The following is a 23,676-nucleotide window of genomic DNA, read 5'->3' on the forward strand; positions in this document are numbered from 1 at the left end:
TAGGGGCCGATGACCTAGATGTTAGTCCCCTCTAAACAACAAGCACCATCCTCAAGTTCAAACTTGTCCGGCAGCCTGAAGTGGTATATACTAAACAGTTTAGCCAATGTTAATGTACGAGAAAAAAGAACAGCCAACCGTAGTGTGATTGTGGCAACAATTTGGTGATAGATATTGGGCCCAGTTCTGGAAATTAAGGTTATTAAAAGTATTTTCACACTAAAGATAAGCTTAATCTTTGATGCGAAAATATTGTTTAAATGGAATTTAAACATTATAAAACAAGAAATAAATCCAAATATGCGAGATACCTTACCAAGAAAAACATTTGAAGTACAGGAAAGCGAGCAAGTTGGCCTTCCTGCTAACACTTGGTGCCAACGCCAACTAACGAACAGATTTCAGATTCACAACATACAATCTATCAACATAAATAAAAATATAAGTAGAACAACAGTTATACAAGATTATTTGTGTTTAGTGTATAGATGTATGTTGTGATACTGTAAGTCGATTCAACGGCTTTGATAAGTTTCCTTTTAGTCAAGTCTTGCGTCAGACTGAACACTTTACCTCGAACCCGCTAACTTGAATTTTGACAGGCTAGCATCTTGTTGTTGTGATAATCAGAGTAATAATTGCGAAATTGAAGGTCATCGTGTTAAAATGTGTTATAGAAAATGACATATCTAATGTCACGAGTGATTGGTGTAATTTCCTAACCTAGTTATCGGGAGGATTTCTCGGTTTTGTGGTTATCGTATGAAATGTGATTTGAATCTGGTGTTTCGTCAACCCAGCTTCACATTTTGTTCTTTTTAACGTTTCGAACGTATTCCCTTTGAAGATTAGTGTACATTTTACCATGAGCTCTTTTGGTGGCATTGTTGATGAAATCCCTAATGTATCAATTGACAGATTTGATGGAAAGAACTTGCACTCTACAGCATTTTTCTTAAGCCACTGCCACACTGGTACGTATTTGATTTAATTTTTGTACTCTACCTGATAGTTATGTTAGGTATTATCACTTGCTCCTGGTGTGTCTGTTCTTGTTTGGGTTATGTAGCCCCTCCATGTCACCCTATTACATGTCAACCTTTTCTTCTCTATTTTACAGTTACAGCCTAGATTTACTCTAATATGATTGTCATATTTATGGTCTCCTCGTACCACTTTTACACTTCCCTCAAAAACAAATTGAACTATTGCTCTGCACCTCAAGAATCATTTGAATCTTTCCCTTCTGGACAAGTTTTGCCAAATTGTTCTTGTCTTACCATCTTGATCCAATATCTCTTCATTTTTTATATGATCTACCCATCTCAACAGTTTGTTTCGTTATTATGCATATTTTTTGGCTAAAACTTTACAGCTGTGGTTGCCAATACAATGTTGTGATTTATGTTGGACCACACAATCATCAATCTCGTGAGTAAATTCTTGTGGATTGTTGAATAATTTGTCTCCTCTGACTAGATATGCCAAATGAGGAATAAGTTAAGGGGATTGCCTTCCTTTCGGTTTATGTATGAATTTAAACATCACTGCTGGTCAAGATAGGCAGCCATACCTTTTAAGTATACATACGACAATACAGGCTTTATAATGAAATTCATTTTATGCAATCTTCCTTATTCTCCATGTACAGCTACACTAATGTTCATGAAAACCAGAACACCTTGGAAGACTAGATATAGGAAGTTCCTATTCACAGGACATGTGCATTAATATGTTCTGAAGAAATTATTAGCATTTGAACCATGTCAGCCCTCAGGTTCAAGGTCCATATCGATATCTCTGCGCACCACCACCGACTAGTAAATTGTGCCTGCGGCTCTCGTTGTCGCTATAAACAGAAGGTAATGGATCACTGTGACTTGAGCAGAGTGCAGGATGCCTCACATACATATGCGAGAACCGTACCGTCAGATGAATGAGTTTGAAAGAGGGCACATTATTGGCATGAGAGAATGTGATGCATCCATCCGGGAAATTGCTGCTCGTTTGGGATGAAGCGTGTTGGTAGTGCAACAGGTGTGTACAGAATGGTTCACAGAAGGCTGTAGAACACGAGATGGGTCTGGTCGCACCACCCAGACCACTTCCTGAGAAGATCGACACCTCACCCGAAGGGCATTCAGGGTGTCCACCCGTACGGAAAACCTGGAAAACAGGGAAATGTCAGGAAATTCAATAAATAACTGGAAAACCTGGAAATGTCAGGGAATTCAAGAAAAATTCTGGAAATTCATTCTTCTGCCAGATCCATGTAATATAAACACATTTTTCAGTTTTTATAACATTACTCTAGGGCATGTCTTTTATGCCAGGAATAAATCGTAATGAAAAGTTAATAAAGTGTGATCTCGAATGTGAAGTAAGCAATAATATCAATAGCTAGGCCTATATGATAGATTGATCGAATTTTCAATGTTTTGATCTGCTTACTATTGAATATTCTGTGTTGTTGAGGAATGGCGAGCTTGATGAATTTGGCCTGTATTGCATTCTCAGTTTTTCTAATCGCTTAAATGCATGGCTTCCACAACAATATATGCATATAGACAAAATTCCACAACCCAACGGATGACTGTGTTTGTTTACTATGTAATGACTTGTGCGATAGTTACTACCTCGTAAAATGTAAAAACAGACACAAAACACTGACTGAATGCAGAAAAGTGTGAAATTCTCTTAAATACTCATTCGAGTGCTCATGATCATCATTATTATTATTATTATTAAATGCGCTGACGTAGGTAAGCCTTATGTAAATGTGTAGTGCATCGTAACACCATATGGGCTGCGCTACGTTGAGTTTCCAACCTGTCTTTCGTGTGAGGGGTTCGGAAGTTTTGAAGCACGACTAGTAGCTTGTAATATCATGTGAAATTTTGTGAATACAGAGCAAGATTTGAAATAGTGACATCACATTGTGAGATGAAGGTTACCGGGCGAGTTGGCTGTGCGGTTAGGAGCGCGCAGCTGTGAGCTCGCATTCGGGAGATAGTGGGTTCGAATCCCACTGTCGGCAGCCCTGAAGATGGTTTTCCGTGGTTTCTCATTTTCACTCCAGGCAAATGCTGGGGCTGTACCTTAATTAAGACCACAGCTGCTTCCTTCCCATTCCTAGGAATTTCCTGTCCCATCGTCGCCATAAGACCTATCTGTGTCGGTGCAACGTAAAAAAAAAAGGATGAAGGTTGTTTGTTGGTTAAGAGATTTTGAGTTTGTGAAGTATGTTTGGATGTATTCGGTCTTGATCCAGCCAATCCCAAGCTGCCATTCATATTGATTTATATCGGTTGAGTGCAATTTCGAAACCTGGCTGACAATTGTATTGTCTATATCATCATGTGGTTAAGCTACCTCACTCTGTGTGTGTGGTATAGGTTTAATAGTGTTCAGTGTAGATGGAATTGTATTTACATCTGTGTGTTGGTTAGTATATAGTTAGTCTATCATACCTCAGTAGAGTCCATGAATGACAAGTGGCAAGAATGTGACTCAGCAAAAATTGGCACCGTGGTCTCGATCAGCCATATAACATCCTTCCTATGCCAGTCATTAGTCGCGAATAATTTATTTCTTTTATTCTTATTAATAATGTTTGTATCGGATATTGTTAGGACGTGCATGAAATATCTTAGCAGGATTTGCGAATTTGTATTCACTAGTGATTCGCGTGTGATTTTTGTAGTACGGTATTACATTTTACGAGGGCTATGTGCCGCAGTTATATTGCATCAGCTGTTATTGAAGCAGTAGAGTGCTGGCAGCACAGATGAGGCAATGCTCACAGGTTTTACGAACTGTCAGTTTTGAAGAAAGCTGTGCGGAATTTAGGACTATTTAAAAGATCTTTCTTCTTTTTGCAGGTAACAATATCTTCATCAAAGCCAAGGAAAACTTTGTTTAATGAAAGGTGGCTGCTTGATGGTATTTTCAGAACATGGTTGAAATCCATGCCTCAAGACAAATTTTCAGCATATTGCATAATATGTAAAAACATCATTTACTGTTAGCAACATGGGGAAGCAGGCATTAAAAACTCACATGGGAGGAAAGATCATGCCAGTAGTGTCAAGTTCAGCCAGTTCTCGTCATCCCTTTCAAGTTATTTTAAAAAGGAACATTCGGATAGTGAAGTAACAAGAAACTTAAACTCGGTAGATAATACCTGGCCACGCACAAGTTGCCCTCTGCCTGCCACAGCTGCCACAACGAACTTTATCACATATGACTTCACTTCTTCTTCCATTAAAGAAGGTTCACCAGAGACGAGATGTCTACAGAATTATCTTTCAAGAGAGCAAGTAACCAAAGCTGAGATTATATGGTGCATGCATACTGTCTTGCAACACCATGCTTTACGTGCCAGTGAAGCTAGTGTACGTTTGTTTCCAGTAATGTTTCCAGACTCTGAAACAACTTCGAAAGTTCAACTGCACAGAACAAAAGTTGCGTATAGAATCACTCATGGTTTAGCTCTCTATTTCCATAAACAAGTTCTTGAGTAAGTGCATACATTTCACCATTGGGTTTGACGAGTCACTGAATAAAGTTTCTCAGATGGACCAAATGGATCTTGTAGTTCATAGTTTCAATCCTGATACTAATGAAGTATGAACTTCTTGATTCCATGCTTCTTGGTCACTCTACCTCCTCAAATTTGTTAAATGGTTTTTTTGTAAGCACAGCAAGGACTCTATCTAAAAAAAACTTACAAATTTCAATGGATGGTCCAAATGTTAATAAAAAGTTCCTTCAGAATTTTGGTAATTTATTAAATGATGATCTAGATGCTCCTATTTTGTTGAACATTGGATCTTGTGGCTTCCATACTGTGCACAATTCATATAAAATGGCAGTAAAAGAAATCCTAAAAGTATCGGACAGATCTTCCATTTGCATCACTCCTTTATGAATCTTTTATTGATGATAAATGTCATGACAAGGTTTGTTAAGTCTGAGTTGCTGCAGTCTTCAGACAATGTCTAAAACGAATTTAGACAGTAAAGAAAATCTTCTGCCTGCATCTAAAATTTACATAGGTTCTGCTGCTGAACCAGCACTTCATGGCACTCCTGGATTAAATGATATGTTAGTGTTTCGCACAGATCGTCTAAGAGGAATGGTAGCTTTATGCCAGAAGTTACAGGAAAGGTCACCGCTGGCATATCATAGTCATCATCATCTGCAGTTTCCAGCTGTTGGCTGGGTCTGCTCACCGCTGGCATATAAACCGACTAAATGATTTTCTTGTTTCGATCTAAGTGTAGCCAAGTAGCCTATAAGCAGCAGGCTGCTAAGGATAGCTTTAAATGCCTTTGAAAACAAATGGATCTCGGATAATGAAGCCGATTATGTACAAAGGGGGTTCACTTCTGTTTGTGAGAATGATACTTTGAATGAAGAAGTGAATTCTTTGACTTCTAAAGACGAGAGGTTAGATCATTTTTGGCTTCGCACTGTTTTTCCAACAGTAAACTTGAAAACAGTAAAGTGGGCTTCATTTCTCAAAATGATACTAATATTGTTTCATGGAAATGCTTCACTTGAACATGGTTTTCCTTTTAATAAGGAAATTATAGTCGAGAACATGCTACAAGTATCCCTTGTAGCACAAAGAATAATATATGATGCTATCCCAAACCGTGGTGGAATTGAAAATGTCTCCATTAATAAGATCAGGAGTGCTCATGCTTTGTATGTTCAAAATCCAAAGAAGAAATGTGAAGCATTGGAAGTAGAAGATTCTTTGCAAAAAAAAAAAAAAAATAATAATAATAATAATAAGAGAAAGGCCGCTTTGTTGCTGAAAGAATTAGAAGAAAAGAAGCGGAGGGTGATGGCAGAAGCTCGACAGTCATTGGTGGCTATGAAGAAATTTCTTCGCTGAAGCAGTAATGGTAGTACATTAAAACAAACTTAATTTAATTAGACTAAATTAAACTTCCAAGTTTTGAAATTTAATATGCACATTAATTGCTTTTTTAAAATGTATTTTAATATTACTGATACTTCCTTTATAATTTTGTTTTTTGTCATTTTGTGTCAGGGAAAAAACTGGTTTTAATGTCTGGAAAACAGGGAAATGTCAGGGAATTTTAAAATCTGGATTTGGTGGACACCCTGGCATTGCATCCTCCTCTGCTCTGGCGGAACAGTGGAACTGTGCAACACATCGTACACTGTCAGGAGTGTCACTCTGTCGCCGTTTATTACCGTCTGGGTTACTGGCGCATTATCCACTTCTCCGCCTACCTTTGACTAATGTGCATAAACATGCTAGACTGCTATGGTATATGGTACGACATCACTGGGGACAGGAATGGCAGCAGATAGTGTTTTCGGATGGATCCAGGTTTTGTTTGTTTGATAATGATGGCGGCATTTTGGTTCGCCTCAGACAGGGAGAGAGGCATCACATTGTCTGCATTCGCACAAGACATACAGCGCCAACTCAAGGCCTTATGGTGTGGGGTGCTATTGGGTACAAGCACAAATCACAGTTGGTGCATGTCCAGGGTATTGTGACCAGTTTGACCTACGTGAAAGACATCCTGCAACCCGTAGTGGTGGGATATGGTGAAACGACGGGTGCAGTGCTGTAACCCAATGCTAACCACCAAAGATGAACTGAGGAACCAGGTGACTGCAGCATGGATGGCTATACGCCAGGACGCATTCGCGCCTTGTGCGCATCAATTCCATCACGCATGGAACAAGTTATTAGTGCCTACTAGGCAACAGGACACATGCTGAACCTAGTTGACTGAAATGCTAATCGTTTATGCAGAACGTACTAATGAACATGTCCTGCGAATATGAACTTCCTATCTCTAGTCTTCCAAGATGTTCTGTTTTTTATGAACTTGTGTGTATTTCATCGATTTTATTAAGGCCTACTCAAAATTCGATCTTACTTGGGCGAACTGATGCTAGTGTTTGTATATCACAATTGGTGAAGAACAGCGGACACGTCAGTGGTGTGAGTACTGTCATCGTATGAGTCTCACATTACGATCACTTTTTCCTACCTAGTTCACATGTTCAGGAAGGTGGAAATCATGTAAAACAATATGGAAAGTAGATGAGAGGAGAGATCCTTGCCATGGACCCACCAACAAACCCTTCTTTCTCATATAGAAAAATGAAATCTGACACTACAGCATTGTATGGTGTGCTGACATTTCTGTGTTGCTACAGGCTGCAGGGCAGTTCCTGTTGCCTCCGATAGAGCTCGCGTCATGTCTCGCCCACTGCTACAACATTCCGTGACAATAATGGAACAGCGGAGTTGGAAGGTGGCGTGTCGTGGCATGTGACGGTTGTAGTTACTTTTTACACGAGGTAAGGTAATAAACCGATTAAGTCAGTATGGATTGTGTACGAGAGACTTGCAACTGAAAGTCAGCAGAGCTCAATTAATTTTCACTTGCCAGACCCCCTTTGCTTGCCCCCAGCCCAATGGTCTTGTCATTAGCCTGACCTAAGTTCACAAGTTGGCATCTGTGTGTAGAGCACTGTGACCTTGTGTGAACCATGCCGTGTTGCATTCTTAACCTCTTTCTTGCGACCTAGTTAGTAAAGATTTACCGGCATTACTGACAGCACAAGATTAATTTTAGAGAAGAATTTGTGACTGCTACAAATGTAAAATCAAACTACAAAAGTAGGCTATGTTAAAATGAAGAAATCTGCACAACGTTGGAGCAAGAGTAACAACTTTATCACCAAGGACTGCTTTGCCTAGCGATAGAGCACTGGACATGTGCAAGCAGTAGGGTAAGGTGGTACAATTTCGATCAAACTAAGGTTTAGCATATATTTTCCACTTCGGAGTGTTGGTAGTACTTGCCTAAGTGTGGCGTTACAGTGCGGAAGGTGTACTGTGTTGCTAGTGGTTGTGTCAAGAATACAGCAGTTTGTGCTTCAGAGTTACATATTTCTTCTTGTAGCAAGGTGAGTTGACTTGCTTAGTTTTGTGCACTGTTATAAAACTGCCTAGTTTTCACAGGCTGGCAGACAATGATATTGTGAGGTTAGAACCATGCTGTTTATTTCTGCGTGTGCTGGCACTACCACAGAGAACTCCTCTGTGACATGTGCTGCCATCTGTTGGCATGCAGGGATAGTATGTGACGATAGATACAGTAATACCAACAGTACATTTTAGATCAGCAGACAGGTACAATTTCGATACACTAGTACAATTTAGATCGGAGGAAATATATTGGTTTAAGCAGTTAAATAGCAATATTGTGTTACAATAAAAGTCTTGTCCGCCTCTGTAGCGTAACGGTTAACGCTATTAACTGCCCTCCTCGGGGAGCCTAGGTTCGATTCCCCGTACTGCCAGAGATTTATAAATGGCAGGAGAGCTGGTATGTGGTTAAAATGGTACATGCAGCTCATCTCCATTGGGGGTGTGCCTGCAAAGAGCTGCACCACCTCGGAACGAGGGTACAATCAGATAAAAAGGAATGTCTTATTATGAAGCAAAAGAGGATGATGTTGTTATTTAAGGATTTCAGAATCTAATTTTCTCCTGACTTAAAAAAGAATGTTTTAATTCCCTACTCTCTGAGAAACAAACAATATGGTTCCTAACTCAAATTCACATTTATGATTTCATGGTATTCAGAAGCAAACACTGCCTTTATGAACTCATAGGTCGAATGATGTTTGGAATTTTATTCGTTTTCACTCACAAAATAAAATAAAATAGCCTATGCATTAAGTTAATTTATTGACAGTGCTGTATTCTGTACATTCTCATCCGAATGTATTCGTTTATGAGATAGAACTTTTGGGATTTCCCCCACACAGTACACATGCTCTACAGCCGTTAGACAGAACATTCTTTAAGTCCCTGAAGGCTCATTACCACAGAAATTTAACCGAGTGGATTCATCGTAACCCCAGTGACAATCTTACAAAATCAAGATTCTGCCCTATTTTCTCTACTGCCTGGTATCAATTGGCGTCAGCTGGATCTGCTATCAAAGGTTTTCAGTGTACAGGAATAATGCCATTTTCTAAGGACACTGTTCCAGAAGAAAAGTTTGCTCCTGCTGCGTTATTTCAGTCCCCTATTACCTCATCTGTTGCAGCTACTTTCAGCAGTGCGAGCAGTTGATTTGAAACTCCAGCTTCTTCATCCCCTAGCATTCCAACTACTGCCAGCAGTATGAGCACTTCGGAAACGGGATTTATCACAACTTCAAACAAAGTAAATGAAGACAAGATCGACACCATAACGCCACCATCAAACAAGAACTCACCCCAAGATGCTGTCAGAGTAATTCTGCCAACGCCAGAGAAGAAAGTGTCATTACGTAAACGGAAAACGCAGACATCAGTGCGACTGACTTCAGACGAAAATCTGGAAAAAATCAGAAGCAAGAGACGTCTTTTTCAACAGGCACAGAAGAAAAGTAACGATAAGGGTAAACACGGGTCTGCCAGTGTAGACGGAACTATTATTCGAAGCAGAAGATTGCCAGCAAACGAAGATGAGTGTGGATTTTGTTTGATGAACTATTACAGTGTACAATCAATGAAAAAAGGTGACTGGATTCGTTGCCAGAAATGTAATGTTTGGTATCATGAAATATGTGTTGGTGCAATAGGAAAAAAACACTTCATATGTGGAAGATGCCAGTGATCGAAATTGTACCAGTAGGTGATCATAATTGTACCCGGCGAGGTACATTTTCGATCAATTACATTAAACTATGTTTTTTAATCTTGTATCTAAACTAACCACTGTAATCTAGTAATACATATAGGAATACATTCACTACATTTCAGAATATTTGTAACACTATTGAAATTCACTCTAGCTTATGTATTTTTTCCGTGGCAGCGAAATTTCCCTTTAGTGATCGAAATTGTACCACCTTACCCTAGTTCCTCCCATGGCCAAGTGCAGTTGTACGTACATGGGTTGATATTTTAATAGTGCAACTATTTATACTTAGGTTTAAAAGTTAAAATCGCCAAATTAGGCAAGGATATCGAGTTTCTTAAACAATGTATTACGTATAATTTGAAGACTGTACTCGTGTTTACATTGTTTATTTTTTCTTCGATATTTACGCTTTAATTTACTTCAGGCTGATGATGACCTATTACTAGGTCGAAACTAGTCCCTATGTAATTTAAACTATTTACATTTTTTATTGAAAAGGTGGACCCAAAATAATATATTATTTTACTCTATTTTTTATTTAGATACATAGCATACATACAATGTTAGCCATTTTACAGGCTTTTGAAGTAACCACCACCGTTGTGTAGCTTGCTCCCGACGATGTGGAAGCCGTTGGATGCCGTTGAGGGTACCTGATCTCTGGAGGTCACGGACGGCACAGTTGGTGGCCTGTAGAATGTTATCCACTGTGCAGAAGCGGACCCGTCGAGTGCTTTAATTTTAGGGATGAGATCATAGTCGCAGTGGCTGAGATTTGAAGAATAAGGGGGGTGGCAAAGCACTTTCCAGCCCCAGTGATTGAACAACTCAGTCACAGCTCCTGCTGCATGTGGCCTTGCATTGGCATGCAGAATGATAGGTGGGTTATTCATTTCCTTCTTAGAGCTGCTACCAGGTTCGTTTGCAAAAATGCACAGTAGTACTCTCCATTGACGGCATGTCCTCAGGGAATGCTATACTTTTTGATAACACCATCCCAGTTCTAGGCAACAATTAGCATGGCCTTCACTTTGGTTCCGATCGGCCGAACCGTTACTTTTCGCGGTGACCCGTGATGACGTCACTCGTTTGATTGGCATTTCAGCTGCAGTTCATAAACTCTTGCCCAGGTCTCGTCAGTAGTGATTATTCGCCGTTAGAAGGCCTCACCTTCGCGTTCATAGTGCTCCAAGTGCGTACGAGCTGCATCATATCGCGGCCATTTTTGTTGTTCGGTCAAATCACGTGGAACTCCTCTGAAGGCGATTTTCCACATCCCCAGCCGCTTCCTCAGGATTTGCAGCACAGTCAGGAATTGTGGTGTTCCGATCTGCCAGCACTAATGCGTTCACATTCTGCTCATCGTCATGACTTATTGCAGGATGACCAGGTCGCTTCATGTTTGTCACGTTTTGTCGTGCGTCTTTGATGGCATTGACCCACCGTGCTACAGTACGGTGATGTAATGCACTTTCACTGCAAGCCTCTTGCCATCCTTCATAACACTGCCTTGCATTGTGACCTCTAGCACTTTCAACTTTCAGCCACCTCCTCTGATCTTGCTGTACTCCACGAGTGCGCGCTCAAAACTGTGTTCTTGTTGTTGTCTTTGCACACGTGCACGTCGTGAGAGGGCGAGTTCATTTACGCTGAGGAGGGAGGGTGGGTATCTAAGCTACCACAGGTATACGTTATATTGCCTTGCTGCACTTTTCTTACTCAGAGTTCATATTTTGGCAGCGTAGCTCAACATGAGGAGAATATGATTATGTAGCATTTTAATTTTAGATTTCTTTATAGCAGTTTAGTGGTCAGGATTTTATTCAACACATCTAGTAGCACTTAATCATAGATAATACATTTCATATTATTCCGTATTGAAGAGCAGTCTAATGTAAAATAAGAGCTAAAAGGTTTCCGCTTATTTGTTGTAACCTAAAAAGTGTTATATATATTTGAAACTAGTTTTGGTCTTACCAGAGACCATCACCTGTCAAAGTCATAAAGTTGAGGCAAGACATGAATTATAATAGATAAGATTTATGAAAAAAGAGTGCGTTGTTGACATGCCGTGCAAGACAAGTAAAAGTTGAGTGATAAACACTGATCACGTTCGCACTTGTTCTAGTGTAAGTTGTCAACGTGTTCTTCCAATTTGAAGAATGCACCTCCCAAAAGATTGGGTCAGACACTTAAAATACACTTGGAGAATCTTTCTGTTTTCAGTTCAGCTGAAACAAGTCTGAACAGAATAATGTTGATCCAAGTGCTAGTCCTCCTTCGTCTTGGTGGAGAATGCAGTTCTTCGCCCTTCGGTCCACATTGTGCCAGTTCTCCTTCTCTCTTGATCACTGCAGTGCTGCATAGAGTCGTACATTTTGACATCATGTGGACTTTGTGTGGTATTCTAGTGACAGATATCAGTCGGTCAATGATCAGCATTTAGGACAGTCCGCAGGTGGCAGATTGATTCCCTAGAAATTGTTTACCGAACCTTTTCTGAAAGAACTTGGAAATTTATCGAACATTTTCCTTGTTAAATTATTCTATTCCCTAACTCCTCTTCCTCTAAATGAATATTTCTCTCAGTCTGTCCTCTTAAATTTCAACTTTTCATATTATGATAATGATTATTATCAGTGGAAACATCCTTCCAGCCCACGATCCAAGAAAGCCAAAGTTCAGGCGAGTGCTGGGGAAGTCATGTATCTTGTCTTTTTTTTATAAGCAAGATATTGTGTACGATCGTGTAGTGAAAAGGTAACGTAATGTTACTGCTGATTACTATTGTGAAGTGTTAAAGGGGCCACTGAAAACAAAAATTGCAGAAAAAAGAAGACGGGATGGATCCTGTAGCAGGACAGCGCACCTGCGCATCAGGCAATCAAGACCGAACAGGACACATCCACCTTATTCACCGTGCGAATTCTAGCTATTTCCTGCAGTGAGAAAGGAACTTCGGGGTCATGATTTTCAAATTGATTAAGAAGTAAACAATGCAATTTTGAATATACTCAACATACTATCAGGAAAGGGTTTTGGGGACTTGTATTGTGTCTGAGGGAGAGTACTTTGAAGGTCTTTAAGTGAATTTGAATAAGGGTAGTATTGTGTCTGAGGGAGAGTACTTTGAAGGTCTTTAAGTGAATTTGAATAAGGGTAGCCAGTATTTTGCTGTAACAAAATCATTCCAGTCATTTTTTACACTGCTCTTACTACTACTATTACACTCGTGCGTCATGACCCTAAAAGAATGGCAAATATTTTATTTGCTAATTGACCACTGAGGATCTTCCTCCAGAACTCCTTCATATGGGCGCTATGCTGTTTCTTCTGTTCATCCTTCCAGGCTCTTCTCGTCTTTGCAGTTCTTTCGACTCGAAACCCTTCCAAATTTTGAATCATGGTCTGAAGTGTATTTTATATATGAGAATGAGTAGGTCCAGAAATCCTGTCACAAATAGTTATAAACTAGGGAAACATATCATTCCGCAGTTCACCACTTTCAAACTACTTGGCATGACTATCTGCGGCAATTTAAAGTGGAATATACAGTGGGAATTTAAGAGGGTTCAGTGCACGAGCAATAAGGTTCCGCCCGTACTGACGTATGGCATCCTACAACAGCGGAGAACACTAGTAAGCTGTAGAGAGTACAACGCCGCGCTGAAAGGCTAATTAACCGCCGTCACTCCCCCCCCACCTTCCATTGAAACAATAGCCAAACAAACTGACCTGATCTTTCTCCGGAAATCCCTCTCTACCTCTATAGAAATTTATCCTTTCCAACACCTGTAGCTTGGTTATCCCTCAGCTCAGAGAGGCGGTGGTGTTACCCTTTGTCCGCCTTTCACCCGTACCTCTCCCTTTCAGAAGGGTTTCTATGGGCTATGGAACTCACTGTTAGTGGATGTTGAGAAGTTGCCTCTTCCAAAATTTCAAGTGTATATAAAGAAAAATGTAACTCACTGGAACAGCCTCAGGTGTGTGAGTGAATGATTTGTAGAGTGAAAGGAAGTATGTGAGCAGTATATATCTTGCACAGTACTATTTAAGTATTTTGTAAATATTGTGAATGATATCTTAAGATAGGTGTAGGGAACATTTTATATGTACATGGGAGCTCACCCTTTTTCTCTAGACGTTCCATATTTCTGTATACAGAATTGTGCTAAATAAATATACTAATACTAATTATTTTTACGTTGTACAAATAACCCACAAGATAACTGGAGTTTACCATGACTTCATATCTGCATATGTGTTACTAAATAAAAGAGAGGACAGATAAGTGAAAAGTTTATACATGTGCTGAAATGGCAAAGAAATTCCATTGAGTGTGTTTTTTTCTTTTCAGATCACATGGTTGGACTTCGAGAAATTGAATTCCTTAATCTGCTCTCAAAAAATTCTGATTATTTCCTGTATTGCTCTGAAATCTCATACCAGATCCTGATGAATACAGCTCTTAAGGATGTGAAGGAAAATCTGAGAATACTGTCAGTACATGAACCTTGTATGGTGCACGTTCCGGCAAGTTTGCACTTCCAGGAGTCGCAGGCTCTTACTCTGTCCACGATACCAGCTGGTCACTGCCCTGGTTCCGTCATGTGAGTATCTTAAAGACAACTCATCAAAAGTTCACATTATGCTGTTCCTCGTCTTTGAATAGAGTAAGCTTATGCAGGGTCGTCGGAAACAACGTGAACCGAGTATGTGGGTGTTAGAGCGTTGGTCATACTCATATGTAATTCGAAAACGCTATGTCGATATCTCGCGGCGTTGTCATTTTACCAGCTGCTGAACTTAACCAATCAGATAGCTTTGTGGTCAAATTCAAATAGGCTTTACGAGGCGATGTTCCTAAATCTGCACGCCGCTCGGTCGAGCTTGAGAGCATCAAACACTAACACACTGTGGCTTTGGGGCGAGCCTATCTGCAAGTCCCTTCCCTGGAGAAGTGTATTTCTTCTCAAGCCGGATATAAGCCACGTCCAGATTTAGTAAGACCGCTTGCAAAACCCATTTGAAGTTACCTGTGAAGCGATCTGATTGGTTAACTTCAGCAGCTGATAAAATGACAACGGTGAATTATTTTCTTCCAGTTATTTATTTATGGCATTAATCACCGGGACAAAATTGTGAAGGGGACAAATGTAAAATATGGGGATAATGCTCTTTACAGATGATATTGTGGTGTGGGTAGCAAACAGAGAGGAATTACAAGGGCAGCTCAACGTATTGAGCCAGGCTGAGAGGCTGGGGCCTTCTGACCCCATCCTGGCTCAGTCCGGTGCTCAAATACGTCGGCCTCGTGTCGCTAGATTTAAAAGAACTCCTGCGAGACTAAATTCCGACACCTCAGTGCCACCGAAAACCATAAAAGTAATTAGTGGGACATAAAGCAAATAACACTGTTATTCAACATATTGATTGAGGTTATGAAAATTATAGAATGAAAATTAGTATGGAAAGGAGTAAAACAATAGTGTTCATTAGAAGGGAAGGGATTATGAAGACAAAACCTTCAAATTGCAGGGAGCTTCAAGTACTTGGGGAGTGAACTGATGCAGGACGCAAGGTTGGACTCTGAGATCAGTAAAAGGATTCTACCAGAGTGTGAGAAACCGCTGTGGAGGAAGGAAGTAGATAGGTGACATATGCTGCAAAGACCTTGACACTTGACAGGAGAATAAAATTCAGACCAGGGACATGACACGAGGGCTCGAAATAAAGCAGTGGCAGTGACTGGAGAGCACTTTTTGAGGAAGGGATGTGTTCCTCGCTAATGATCATGACTGTGATATCGTCAGATGTGGGCGATACAAATTGACAGCCCAGATATTATTTAATGTACAAGCCGGGCAATCTAAGAGACTATTTTCTTTTTCCAACTTGTTTTTCTTCATAAATAGGACTCAAGAGAATATGATTTTGTTATCTTGAATATCTTTCATGCCATTAAAAATATTTATGTAACATAATACATATCTTTTTTATCACTCAATGCTTCTAAGCTTAAGTTAAATAAAACTGTTTCATGTTTGGGGAAAATGTGAACTGTTTGCAAATATCTTCAAAATTTGATCACTCTTCATCTGTTTTACCACGAATCGTTTTAATTTGTTTGCTGATTATAGACATTGGGCGTTCTACAAGTTTTTAAAAATGTTCACAGGGGCCGAAGTAACACTAAGTCGGAGGAAACTTTGTTTCTCAAGTTATATATATGGTGGCCGAAGTTACCGCAACAGATGGGGTAACTCCGGCCGCCTTTTCGATCATCATAATTCATTACCGAATAACAATTACTGCTATGTACATACATAACAATGAAGAACAAACATGGCAGAAGTTATATTATTTTTTTCCAGAAAAATAGAGGGAGTATTCCATTTTTAATTTTAAAAATATACGAAAAAGTGACCGAAGTTACCCCATTTTACAGTACCTAACATAATGGTCTACCATCCCTTGGTCACTCCTTGTACTTGCCTCTTACGACAGGCAGGGGATACTGTGAGTGTATTCTGCCTCTGCGCCCCCCCCCCCCCCCCCCCAAGGAGGAGAGTATCCCAGTGTATTTATCTTTTTGTTTTCCTCCCTTTGCCTGCTGCATTTATCTCACTTCCTACATCAAGACTTAAGGCCCATCAACAAGTGTTTAAGCTGTGAAGTAGAAATGAATAGTGAGAGGATGAGAAGAAGTGGATGTAGAAAAACTGAGATTGCTGAGGAGAAAACTCAACTATTTGAAGATCACAGTGTTTGAAGATGTAGAGATTGTCGTCATCTCCTCTTCTTGCTTTGGACTGCATGGCTCAGGCGGTAGAACACTGGCTTTCTGAATCCAAGTTAGCTGGTTCAATCCTGGCTCAATCCAATGGTATTTGAAAGTGCTCGCTTACAAGTAACGAACAGCTCCATTATGACATCCCTACTGACTTGAAATGAAGTTGAAAATATTTAAGAATACACTCAAATATTCTATTTACAATGCATGTTGTTATCTTAAACTAGTACATGTTTCATCCCCTAGGGGACATCATCAGGTAAGTAATATACATATATACAGCAGATACAAATAATGAGATTCATGGTGAGATACAAGCTAAGAATCATGAGATAAAAACATAACATTTAAAACTGGATGATAAATTGTGAATGTTAAAATAGAAAGTTCTAAGTCCTATTGTAGTTGAGCTATGTTACGTTACACATAAATTAAATACAAATTTTAATCCACCCTCTCAATACTTAACAATCATGCGATGTTTACAAAAACATCACAATGTGCTATTACAAGGTACTAGTTTCGGTCCTATAAGGACCATCATCAGCCTAGCCAAAATACAAAAGTATATACCATAGTCCTAAAACAGAGTTGTGCGGTGGGATGAAAGATGAAAGAATGGACTGGGAATGTGGTGGAATGATATACATATAAAATGGTAATATATGAAGTGTTGTAAATGTAGCAAAGTTATGTTGAACAGTGACAAATAAAATCTTTTGATATATGTCTCGTAAAATTACAATATTAATCAACAATAATCTCAAAATAGAATAAGAAAAGCTCTAGTTGACGAATAGTCCAAGGTTGCACATTTTAAAAGTTGGGTTATGTCTGATTTTAAACAAAGTCCAATGTTTCTATTAAGTTCTAGAGGATATGAATTCAACATTGGAGCAGAGGGAATTTGTTGTCCAATAAATCCACAGCAGAGGTTAAATGTTGACAAAGTTGTTGGACATATCTAGTGGTAAATTGAAATCTTGCTGTGTTACAAAGGAGCAATTCCAATTCAATATATATATATAGGCACATTTTCGTGAACTAAGCAAGTACTTAATCATTAATCTATCCTTCATCTCCGTCAGCGTATGAAATTACAGTACTTGACGTTGTAAACACTGCGCCGATCTTCTGGAGCTTGCAAGTTACTTCGGTTGAGCTGCTCGTCTTCGGCTTCTTCATGACTTTAGATCTTCATATTTGGATTGTGTTGTGACTTTGTGCCTGATGGTGTATGCATTCTGGCTCATTTAACTGTTCTCTACTTGTCGTGAACATTGTGAGACAGTGCCAAACATTGCGTGTGCCGTGCTGATGCTCGGAAGATTACGCATTACTTCTTTTAAGTGACTTACATTCCACTTCGTCTGAATTTTACAGTGCCTACCCCCGTCATTTTTATATCGCCTCTTCAACTGATATTGTGTGGACTTGACCGTTAACTTCTTTCTTACTTATGCATTGTTTTTCGAGTTATAATCGGTTGATGATGACCCAGACTGGGGTCGAAACTGGTACCATTTCCACTTTTAATTAAATAAGAATGTAATCTCTACATCTCTTATTTACTTGTACTGAATAGGTTGAACTACCATATTTATTATTTCAATTTAACTGTGATACTTTTCAATGCGGAACAATGAAATTTTTATCTTTAAATCGGGACTTGAAGTCGGTTGATTACGTTGAGGTAGTAAGTGTGATGCCATGTTTACATTAGTGGTGAGGATAAAACAATATTGTTGATGTCCATAGAAATAGTTTCTTAAAATTATTGTTGGGAAAACACTCCATAGGAATTTTAATATCAGTTTAAAGGGTGAGTTATTTCTTGATTTGAAGTCAAAATGAAATGTGTTGATAATAAAATGGGCTGTGGGTCCTTAATTCAAGTGTTTCTTCTGTTGCGTACAGACACTTGGGTTTGATCACTGCGTTATAGTGCTTGAGTTTAGCTTTTCTTGAGATTGCTTTTTTCTCGTATAGTACAAGGAAAAGCTGCGGTCATCTTCTCTCGCCTGCTGTTGTTAGCTTCTTTCTGCACTGTCTCAACAAGTTATCTGAAATTGTCCACTTTTTCTATATTATTGTACTGTGTTGTGAGGCATTGAGGTGTTGTTCGGATATTGGTTATGTACTTTGGAGGCTGGCTTTATCTACCTGTTTGTTCAGCATTTTTATTTTGTTCCACAGCTGTCTCTTTCTTGACAAGATTGCCAGCTCATCAGCAAAGGCAAGGCAGTTCACTCTCACACCATTTTTTGAGCCTCCAATGTGAACTTAGTTCAGTAACCCTTTTCTGGCTAATTCCTTTTCCCATTCTTGGATGACGTTTTCTAACACATAATTGAAGATAACTGGGGACAGTCCATCACCTTGTATGATGCCAGTTTTAATTAAAAACTCTTTGGATAGTTCTCCCATGAATTTTAGTGTTGAATGTGTCTGTGTTAGAGTTTGCTTGATAATTTCCACTGTTTTACTGTCCACTCCAAATTCTATCAAGATGTCAAACAATACTTCCCGGTCGACCGAGTCATAGGCTTTCTTAAAGTCAATGAAGATACTACCAGGTCCTTAGAGACTTAATTTTCCAGTACCCTTTTCAAGCACTAAATCTGCTCAACGCAAGACCTCCCTTTCCTGAATCCACGTTGATGTTCGCCAAGATGATGACCTACTTGCTTTACTAGTCTAGCCTAGAGAAACTTTGTAAGTATCAGATATGATAGAAGTGCCTTGATAATTGTGTATCACCCTTTGTGTATAGAGGTTGTATCAGTGCTGTTTCCCATTCACTAGGTATTATTCCAGTTTCCCAGATCTTTTCCATCTCTTGGTTAATTTCTTATCCACTTTTCAACATTTGCGCTGTGATTGAGTCTCCCCGGCAGGTTCCGCGGCTCATCAGGAGTAGGAGAAGCTGAATTGTTGTTTCTTTGCTCTGGAATTATTGTCGACCATTTTTCTCTGGGTTCTTCACTGTTAAGTAGTGTCTTGAAGTACTTGGCTAGGATCTCACAGTTTACTTTATTGTTCACTGCCAGTTTCCTGTTGTCGCTCTTGAAGTTCAAACTTGGTGGTTGATAGGCATTTACATGCTGCTTGAAGGTCCTGTAAACATTTCTGCTGTTTCTTTTGAATTCTGATTGAATGCTCTCGATTTCTTCTGTGATTTTGTCTCTTTTAGCTTTACAGAAGATTTTTGCAGTTTGCTTCCACACTTCTTTGTACTCTCAGAGTTTATGTGAGAGCTTATCTTCTGTTTTGTCTGTGTACCAAATTTTAAAGCCATTGCTCTTTGGTTGACTGCCTTATCGCAGTCTTTAGTCCTTTACTCCTTTTTTATGGCATTCTACACACCTTTACGTACTTTTCCATGTAAATTCTTGCCTATCAAACATTTATCGTAGCATGGGATAAATTTTTGTAGACCCTCGTTGTATAAGTCTGCTTCCTGTGAAAAAAAATCATTTCTGAAACATTGTTTTCATTTCGTTGTTGGTGTGAAAATGCTTGTTGCCGAGGAACTTCTTTGGATGCAGAAAGAGGTGGTAGTCACGAGGGCTTTTCAAATGCAGGCACTGATCCAGTACTTTGACTGGGAGACCCGACCTTGCACGTAGTGGCTACCATCTCTTTCTGCATCTGAACAAGTTGTTCTGCGGCGAGTATTATCACATCAACAACAAAGAGGAAATGGTTTTCCTTGCAGGAAGCAGACTTCTCCTTATCCCACACTCTGACAAATGTTTGAATAAGTGATAAAGTTGCAACAATATGCAGTAGTTATTTAATTTAATAGTCCTATGATTGTATGAATTTATAATTTCACTCGTCCTCTGTTATGTTTTCTAGGTTTCTTCTGGAGTCTCCATCCAGCACCGTTCTGTACACTGGGGACATCAGGATAGCGAAAGGAGACATTCAGAAGTTCACCCAACTGCAGAGAGCTGATGGCTGTGCAAAGCGTATCGATGCCCTCTACCTGGACACCACATTTCTGGACCCCAAGTACTACCATTTCCCTCTGCGCAAGGACAGCGGAATGGAGCTCTGTCGCCTGATACAGGAGTGGACGGACCAGAGTCATAGGCACCACGTACAGCTGGTCATGCCAGGTACGTTCCTCCTCAAATGTAACTGTAGAACAGATGTCATCAAATAGATTGTTCCATGTCCATGCAAGCGCATTGTAATATCGTACTGGTGTGACACATTGCTGTCTCGTCAAAATGGAGTTGACCTTTGACTCCAGTATTCAGTACTGAATTCAAGATGTGGCAAAGTGCTCAGTATCTCGTGCTAAAGAATCAGACAAATCCAATGAAGAGGAAAGAAAAAAAACAGCAGAAAATATAAATATAAATGCACATGTTATAAGTAACTTGCCTGTCAAAGATCAATTTTGAATTGATTGTTATTACAATGTCAAACCACCTCAAACACGCATTGCGCTCCTTCCCACTGGCTCATCAAACAATACAGCCAAAACTGAAGTGCAGAGACGCAGTACTGTCCCTGGAAAAAGCAAGTGGTTAAGGCTGTCTCTTGTACTTCTAAATGTTGAAATGTGTTGAAACATCTTGCAGGTTGCAAATGGGGTGTTCTTGTTCAACTCGAAGCACATCTTGCCAGTAATGACCTACTGTTGTGGAAAATCCCGGCATATCTGTATGGCCCTGGAATAAGTAGCCGATAACTGATGTGGTAAAGACGACCCCCATCAGCACTTCTTCTCTTACAGAATTATTCTCAAGTTGAATGATAGCAGCACAGTTGCTTGTGGCATTATTTTTAGAGAATTTGCTCTTGATGTAGATCCTGTATCAGTTCTCTTCCTAAGTACTTGAAGTTCGCCACAATTTCTAGGTTTTGTCTATTTATTTTTATCATTCCTTTCCCTTCTGTTTCTCCTCTAGTCAGCAACATTGTCTTACTCTTTTCCATGCTGATTTTCATTCAAAAATTTTCAGTAATCTCAGTCACCATTTAAAGACTGAACTACTTTGTGAATGCCATACACTGTATGAGGCAGTCATTTTTCATTGCCTGGAAAGTTGTGCTATAGGGAGGGAGTCCATAGCTTTGCCAGATTTTCAGAGGCTGTAGTTGAGGTAGCATTAGCTCAGTAGCTACACAGAGATTCCAATAGGAAGGGCAATCAGCTAGCAAACGGAGAAGTACTTGGGACGAACTGATGTTCTTGTAATTTTGCAACTGTTTCAGCAAAATACGGCTACGAGTTCCTGTATGTGGAGATCTTCAAGAAGCTGGGCATAAAGGTTCATGTCACCGACGAGATCTTCAAGCTGTACCAGAATGTCGCTGAAGTAGAGAGCTCCTTGACTGCGAATCCTGAGAAGGCCAAGGTCCATGCTTGTCAGCAGAAGGTAGCTCTGCGATGTTTTGTTGCACTAATTCTCAACCTTTTGTTGTTCATAGGGTTGCCTCCTTTTAAGTGTAAAAACTGGAATCACAGATCTCTATACTGTGGGTTGGAAATGATTCTCTGCAGTGACCTTGGCCAGTGTACGTTGGTAATGCCAAGGATGATGCATTGTTTTAAGGTGAAGGTCGAGGAAGTGGTCCGTAATGTGTGAGACTTAAGATGCTTACCACAGAGGAGCAAACAATGTTGGTCAGAAGGTGACACATACATGGACGCAGTGAAAAGATTATTTCGGCAGTGGTTTCCCGACTCGGTTCGCAGCTGCATTGTCATATCCGATGCTCCGAAGAGCGGTACACAGGAGAGAAACTCTTGAATATTTCTTACAGGGCAGTACAAGATATGGTTTTTATATTGTGCTTGCGGAGGAGCTTGGTAAGGCAGGTCGGCAGTTAGGGAACTGTGCTTGGCACCGGCACTCAAATTGCTCACAGTTTAGGTAAAATCAGACCAAATCAAATCCCATGCCGCAACAGCGCTGAAGGGCCATGGCTTGCCAAGCGACCGCTGCTCAGTCGGAAGGCCTGCAGATTACGAGGTGTCGTGTAGTCGGCATGACGGATCCTCTCGGCCGTTATTCTTAGCTTTCTTGACCGGGGCCGCCATCTCACTGTCAGACAGCTCCTCAATTGTAATCACGTAGGCTGAGTGGACCTCGAACCAGCCCTCAGATCCAGGTAAAAATCCCTGGCCTGGCTGGGAATCGAACCCAGAGCCTCTGTGTAACAGGGAGCCACGCTACCTCTACACCGCGGGGCCGGCACAGTTTAGGCAAAAGCGAGGACAAATTTTTCCCACTACAATGCGCTGTATTGTACAAAATTCCCTGTACTTGCAGCAAGGTATACATTGGCCAAACATGCTGGTCCATTGGTACTTGTATCAAGGAAGAACTAACAAAATACCCGTCTGAACCAGCCAGACAAGTCAACAATAGCTGAGCACGCCCTATCGTCTCAGGCCAGGATGTCGCGTTCCAAGATGTTCGAGCTCTTACCCACATTAAATACTACTGGTCTAGGATTATACGGCAAGCTGTGGAAATACGTACAAATCCTAACAATTTCAACAGGGACACTGGCTATCAATTAAGTAATACGTGATTAACAGCCATTAAGGATTTTATGTAGGTAGTTCCTTTCACTATTGTTATTTCGTTTCTGTGTTTTCCACATTCATTTGTTCCTCATCGCCAGTTACACTAGTTATGCTCCCCCCCCCCTCCAAATCGACTCACACTCCCTATCTGTTTTTTCTACTCACTTTCTTTCCATTCTTCAGATCTGTTCTTCTATTGTGTGAGGCTTTTGTTGCAGTTTCACTTATTTTATTTCTTTAAACCACATTCATCTGATGACCTTGCGGTGATGTATGGTGTGACAGAAACATCTTGTTTGGAGCTTAGATGGTGTTGCTAGCTCCCACTTGCAATTCTAACAGTGAGCCATCTGGTGACGAATGAGAGTACCACTCAGTATAGAGCTACAGTAAAGCATTCGTGTGCAGTAGTGTTGATTGAGCACTTAACATAACGGTTATAAAAGAAAGAAAATTTGAAAGATGAAAATAAAAACACATCGCAGCATTGAACTAAACAAGGTGAAAATACACAGCATCTAACGGAAGGTTGTGGACAGCAGAAGGAACCCTACGAGGCTATGGATCTAATTACTTTTGTGGCCAAAACTTCCAAAGAATAATTTAGTTAATAGCTATTTATTATCA

General features: G+C 40.0%; 1 protein-coding gene across 3 annotated transcripts in view; it reads left to right on the top strand.

The window, feature by feature from the left end:
- Nucleotides 1-319: 319 nt before the first annotated feature.
- Nucleotides 320-23,676, top strand: part of LOC136884344 (protein artemis) — a 47,429-nt gene continuing 24,072 nt past the window's right edge. For 2 of the 3 annotated variants that reach the window (XM_067156455.2, XM_067156458.2), the window contains exons 1-4: nt 320-974; nt 14,061-14,313; nt 20,358-20,620; nt 21,729-21,892. In XM_067156455.2, coding sequence (XP_067012556.2) covers nt 866-974; nt 14,061-14,313; nt 20,358-20,620; nt 21,729-21,892 — 789 coding nt within the window. In that variant the 5' untranslated portion in view covers nt 320-865. Of the gene's footprint in view, nt 975-7,254; nt 7,360-14,060; nt 14,314-20,357; nt 20,621-21,728; nt 21,893-23,676 lie in introns of those variants that run through there. The other variant, XM_067156457.2, reaches the window with a different exon arrangement.

This window comes from Anabrus simplex, chromosome 12 (assembly GCF_040414725.1).
Source record: "Anabrus simplex isolate iqAnaSimp1 chromosome 12, ASM4041472v1, whole genome shotgun sequence".
In the NCBI taxonomy this organism is placed as follows: Eukaryota; Metazoa; Arthropoda; class Insecta; order Orthoptera; family Tettigoniidae; genus Anabrus; species Anabrus simplex.